This window comes from Trachurus japonicus, chromosome 20 (assembly GCF_045865225.1).
Source record: "Trachurus japonicus isolate A0001 chromosome 20, Traja_1.0".
In the NCBI taxonomy this organism is placed as follows: Eukaryota; Metazoa; Chordata; class Actinopteri; order Carangiformes; family Carangidae; genus Trachurus; species Trachurus japonicus.
This window is the reverse complement of record NC_140926.1, coordinates 4,985,079-4,991,078: the sequence shown is the minus strand read 5'-3', so window position 1 is coordinate 4,991,078 and position 6,000 is coordinate 4,985,079. Positions and strand designations below refer to the sequence as shown.

Sequence of the window (6,000 nt, the reverse complement as noted above, 5' to 3'; positions counted from 1 at the left end):
TTTATTTAAATTTGCATCATCCAGGTGAACAAACAGGTGCTGTAGGTAGATTTCACATAAACACTTTCTCTTTCATACCATCTAGGCTAACTTACTAACTTATTTCACATTTATTATTAATCATAATAATAAAAAAGTGAATAAAAAGCTGCATCATATGTTATAATTTCAGGAGCCATTAGTCAGAGGCTGGGCAGGTACATCATCCTCTTCCTCTTCCTCATCCTCATCATCATACATGCATCATCCTCTCTCTCTCACTTCCAGTATCTAGAATGAATGGTCCTGGCAGCGGGGAGGTGCGGGAAGGAAGGTGGTGTCGTAAAGCTGTGTGTGTAGCTGCTAGTAGTGTGTCGTAAAACCAGGTGCGGAGAAGGGGAGGTGAAGGGGAGGGAGGTGGAGAGGTGGTGTGGAGGGAGGGGAGGTGGAGGGGGGGGGAGAGGGGGTGAGAGAGGAGGTGACTCTCCGGCAGCATTTAGACACAACGAAAGGATCATGGCGGATGGCCCCAGGTGTAAGCGCAGAAAGCAGGCGAACCCGCGGAGGAACAACGGTGAGTAGGAACAAACTCCTCCCGACAACGGTGCCTCTTTCCCGGGGAGACGGCGCAGCGGCATGCCCCCCCTCTGGTGGTGCTGCTTCTTTTGCTTCTTCTCAGCGGAAAGTTTTTTTTGTTTTTTTTTTTAAAGTGAAGTAGCAAGTGAGCGCTCTGCTGCTGCTGGGTTAACATACTGAGCTGTGCCGTGCTGTGCCGTGCTGTGCCGTGCTATGCTGTGTTGGTTGGTTGGTTGGTTGCTGTACCGTTATACCTGATGGGTCGCGTCTCTCCCTCCGCCTAGACCGTTATACGCACCTCAGCCTGGAATAAAGTGGAGCCGCCTCAGCCTCCACTCCACTTTATTCCTCTTTTATTCTATTATTATCCCATTTCAGCCACTTTATTAACACCGGTTGGTTCAGTTTAATGTTAATTCAGTCGAGTTTTTTTTTGTTTTAACACCCAACTCGGACCTGTTTGTTTGGTAGAGCCATAGAGCCGCTACCTGATTGTTATTGCGGGACCTCGAGTCGACACACTATAACCCTAAACCCTACACCATGGGTTTCCTTTGCTCTTTCTTTATCTTTATCCTTATCTTTATCCTTCTTTATATTTGGTTTCTTCTCTTCTCTTCTTCCTTTTCTTTCTTTCTTTCCTCGTGTCTTTTCGGTTCCGCTCCTGTCGCGCTCGTGTAGCAGGTAGCGACCGGACACTGTTGCTGCACCACCGACCGGAGTTTCTCAACCAAACGCGTTGTGTTTTTTGCTTTTTGTTTAATTCCCCCAGTTTGTTGTGTGTTTTTTTAAATGAATCCTCACATGTTTATAGTGTTAAACAACGGGAAAGAGGATAAGAAGAAGGAGAAGTGTGTGTGGTGTCGTGTTGAAGCTCCTCTCTTCTCTCTCTGTGTCTCTCTCTGTGTGTTACATGTCTTTATTTCTCACTCGCTCCATCCTCCTCCAACTTGTCTCCAATGTTCCGGCTCTGGGTTTTTGACGCACACACACTCAGGCTCGGTTGTGTTGTGTGTGTGTCTGTGTTGTGTTGTGTAGTTGTGTGTATAGGGTATGTATGTCTGTGTACAGTGGAGCTCGGTAGAAAACATGGATGAGGTGACCGAGGTTCCGGAGAACGAGGAATATCTCAGGCGCTGTTTGCGCTGCCCATATAAGGAGAGCGGATACTCTCCAGGCGCGCGCTGGGAATCCTGATTCTTGTAGGGGACCGTGGTCGCGAGGCGAGCGAAGCCTGAAACACACACACATACAGACACACATTCACATTCAGACACACACACACGCTGTTGTTTCTGTTTCTGCTTCTTCTTTTTTTCCTGCTCGTTTTATTTCTCTCAGAAGAGAAGTGGTGCGTTTTCTGCGGTGCGCGCGGTTTCACGCACCTTTTTTTTTCTTATTGTTGTGGCGTGGAAATGTTCATGCGGTTGTAAAGTCACCGACAGGATCCTCTCTCTCTCTCTCTGTGTTTATCTCTATTCAACACTGGACTGTTTGTATTGTTTCTATTCTATCAGACGGGTGGTTTTATTTCTAAGAGACGTCTGAGTGGATTTATCTGAGTTTGTTTCTTTCGATCTGTGGAGCGACGCTGTTGTTTTTTGTCTCTTAGCTATAATAATCGATGTGATTATTATTATTAGCCTATTATTATCATTATTTATTATAAATCGAGATCGAGCCTGTTCCGTCTGAGTCTGACAACATGTGTTGTGTCTCTAACATGACCAAACACATGCTCATGTGTTGTGCCACCCAGTGTAGCTTCAAGGAAATTCAGCGAGAAACGCGAAACTCTGAGTTCAGCTTCAGTTTCAGCTTCTGCGATAAAAATGCGTTTTATTTCTTATTGTGTCAATTAACTGAGTCTCTTTCGGTTCCTTTGGATGGATTTTATTTTTATTTTCTGTTGTCCACGAGGTGCTGTTGAGCTTCCGGCTCGGACACACACTCAAACACACACACATGCACACACACACACACACACCTCAGATAACGGTCCTGCTGTCAGAAGGTGCAGGATATTTATCTCCTCCTCCTTTTTTCTCTCCTCCTATTCAACTTAACGGGCTTTCATTAAACTTTTCTCTCAGCAGTCAGGTGACCCCCCCCCCCCCTCCTCTTTTCTCCTCCTCCTCCTCCTCCTCCATTGATATTTAAAAGTCACATCCGTAACCTAACAGATGTGTTCCTTGTTACCTCGGCCCATTTGCCTTAAAAAAAAAGGTGCAGATCTTTGAAGTGGATCTTATCTGTCATGTAAATCAACTTCCTCCTGCAGCTCTGACTTTCTCTACTTGCTCGGCCCAGGCGGTGGTGATAAATAATAATATAATAATAACAATTAATTTTAATTAAACAAGTTGTGCAGTTGTGGCAGTGTGTTTAGTTTAGTTTAGGCGTGTTGTTGTGGAGCTGAGATCAAGGTGAGCTGCTGCATTCCCGCTGTAAACAGAGAGGTGTTAACAGCCTGCAGGATGACAGGTGTTTGTAATCGGCTGGATGGGGACGCTCACTACCACTACCAGTCCTCAACTATACACTACATTACTACTCTGTTTCTGCTGCTGCACAGGAATGCACCCAGTATTAACATTCCTTATAAATAAACAGGGCCGGGCCTCGGCGGCTCTGCAGGAGTCACAGGTATCTATAGTAATAATCCTCCATGCTCACACTTCACATGTTGGTGAATCATGCATCCCAACAAAAAAAGAAAAAAAAAGACAGAAAAGGGAAAATGAGGTCGGAAACAAGTCATGTAATGTAATGTGGACGTTTATTGGCTCCTGGTTGAACTAAACTTAGCTCCCTGGACTCAGTAGAAACTATAGAAATCAATGTCACGCTGCGAGTTTGTGAGGGGAATAATAAAAAATAATGGTTTACGCTGCAGCTACAGTTTGTTTGGTGAAACTGAAGTGGAGGTGGTAGTGGTGGTGGAGATGAGGGAAGAGGGGAGGGGTGGGGGGGCTATAGTTGGTGTTGATGGAGGAGGGGATTGGCCCCTGTAGGTCCACATGCCACTTGAGTTCTTTAAAAGACATCTGTTTACATTTAAAAGGGTCCACCCCTGTTGTGTGAAGAGTTTAGCAGAGGAGGAAATTTTTCATTTATCTCACAGCTTTTCACCAACTTCCTCAGCAGCAGCAGCAGCAGCTTCATTTGAAAGTGCCAAGTAAGAAGAAAATCCCCCCGCCCGCCCCCGTTTTCTCTCTAACTCCAACTCTCTCGGCTTCACTCCTCCTTCCAGAGCCCGGCCTTTTTTTCTTCTTTTTTTTCTTATATTTTCAGGAGTGGGAGGGGTCGGATGAGTGGATGGATGGAGGTGGGAGAGGGAGAGGGGGTTTGAGACACAGTAGCCAGGGGTGCTGTTGATTGCCCCCTGACCTGGGCATCCATGCGTGCCTAGAGTATGACTTCACTTTCCCCCCCTCCCTCTTCCTCCTCCCCCTCCTCCTCCTCCTCCTCCTCGCGGTGCCATTGTGAAGCTTCCAGCATGTCCAATTGTGTTTGTGTTTAAGTCTGTTCAATGAAAAGGGGGGAAGAGAGGAGCTGAGGGAGGATGGGGGTGTTGCTTTTACTCCGCTGCTCCCTCCCTCTCTCCCTCCCTCCCTCCTTTCTCTCCATCCATCCATCCCTCCCTGACCCCTTAAACTGTGGGCTCCATGTTCCCTGCAGAGAGAGAGAGAAGAGAGAGGGAGAAGAGAGGGAGGGGGAGAGAGGGGGAGGTGGAGAAGAGAGTTGGTGAGAAACAGCCGAGGTGACTAAAGAGTTTTACAACAGGTGACAACTGTGGGAGCTGCACATGGCGGCTAAAACTCACAGCGCGGCGTCGCCTCGCCAGCAGCAGCAGCAGCAGAGTGGTTGGTGTCTGTTCAGGATCAGGTTTCTGCTGCTACACACTCAGGTGGGGTGGGGGGGTTGTTTGTTAGTTTGTTAGTTTGTTTGTTGGGAGTATTTAGAAGTAAAAGTTTGAGCTACAGGATCAAACGTGATGATAACAAGACGATAAAAGTGCTGCAGTGCTTTAAAAACTACACAAACCAAACCGCCAAAATAAAAGAATCCCAGAGTTAGGGGCTGCCCCCCCCACACCCCGACCAAAGACTGTCTTGGTCGTCATTTAGAGCCATTAGTCGACTAATTGTCGCAAATAATTAATAAAATAAAAGAAATAATAAAAAAAAAAACTGGCAGTGAATGAGTTTCACGACTTCCTGTATCTGGCCCTTCAAATTAAAAGCCCTGTAGCCTTTCATACACAGTTATGTCATATAGATTTTGACTTAATTTTTGCAAGACACGGCTCCAAATGTCAATCAACCAATGAAATTTAGGTCGACTAATGATTCATTGGTCGACTATTTGGGGAGCAGCTCTACTAAGAATGAGATGAATAAGTAGAAAAAGAAATGTGTACAGGCTGCAAAGAAAGAAATAGTTTTTATAACATGTTGTTTTACACCTGGGGAGTAAAAGACAGTTAGAAATCTGCTGTTATGAAAATGCACGAGTAAAAAAAACCGTCCTGTGTAGAAGCTGTGCACCTGTGCAGGTGAAGTTTACGACCCGAGGCTGCACCGGCCCGTCCGTCCGTCCGTCCTCGTCCTCATGTGACTGTTAAACAGAGTTACAGACGATGGGATGTGCGCCCACGCTCCCACCTCGGCTTAATGATTAGCTGCTCCCATGGAGGCTGAGAGCATTAGCCTATAAAAAAGGTAAAAGAAGGGGGTTTAAAACCCAGAGTCAGTTTCAGTAACCCCCTTAACTGCGCTTGGATGTGCTTTATTGGGGTTTGTGTGGCTGAATGCCTAAATGAACCATTGTGTGTCGAGGCTTTAGTGAGAAAAGGCCCGAGGAGAAAGAGCCTAGTTACCTTTGCAGTTTGCCTGCTCTACCTCATACACTTTCAGCGGCCAAAGAAAAGGCCCATTCAGCGGCCCGGCATGGGGAGGGAGAGCCCTTTTCACACTCGGCTTGTGGGAAACTTCTCCTCCATACTGTGCATGCCATTTGCATATGACCCATTCTTTTCCCAAAGGTCCCTGCGAGGGAGGAATCTGAGGAACGTTCGCAGAATTCATCAAATCCCTCTCTCACGCCGGCCCTCGGGCTCTCGAGGGCCGAGGGCTGAGGGCCGGCGTCGCAGCAGCAGCAACAGTGTGTGTGTGTGTGTGTGTGTGTGTGTGTGTGTGGCATTTTTGTCTGGGTAAATGAAGCTCACGACAGCGTCAGACTCGCTGCAGCGCGAACGCAGCCGCTTCCCTGTGGCATCGCTGTGAGTGTCTACAGTCTGCAGCATGGGAGCTGTTTTTAATGTCAGGGTGTGAGGGCTTAATCTGCCCCCCCCCCCCCATCTCCCCCACCACCCCCCACACCTCCCCACCCCGACTCCCCAGCAGCACGGGCCAGGAGGGGTCCATCTGCATGACAGGACAA

The 6,000-nt window shown here is 47.4% G+C and overlaps 1 protein-coding gene across 1 annotated transcript in view; it reads left to right on the top strand.

Annotated features, from left to right (window-relative positions):
- Nucleotides 1–329: 329 nt before the first annotated feature.
- Nucleotides 330–6,000, top strand: part of zeb1b (zinc finger E-box binding homeobox 1b) — a 72,808-nt gene continuing 67,137 nt past the window's right edge. Inside the window, exon 1 of the mRNA XM_085763854.1 lies at nucleotides 330–553. Within this exon, the coding sequence (XP_085619980.1) occupies nucleotides 496–553 (58 nt within the window). The 5' untranslated portion in view covers nucleotides 330–495. The remainder of the gene's footprint in view (nucleotides 554–6,000) is intronic.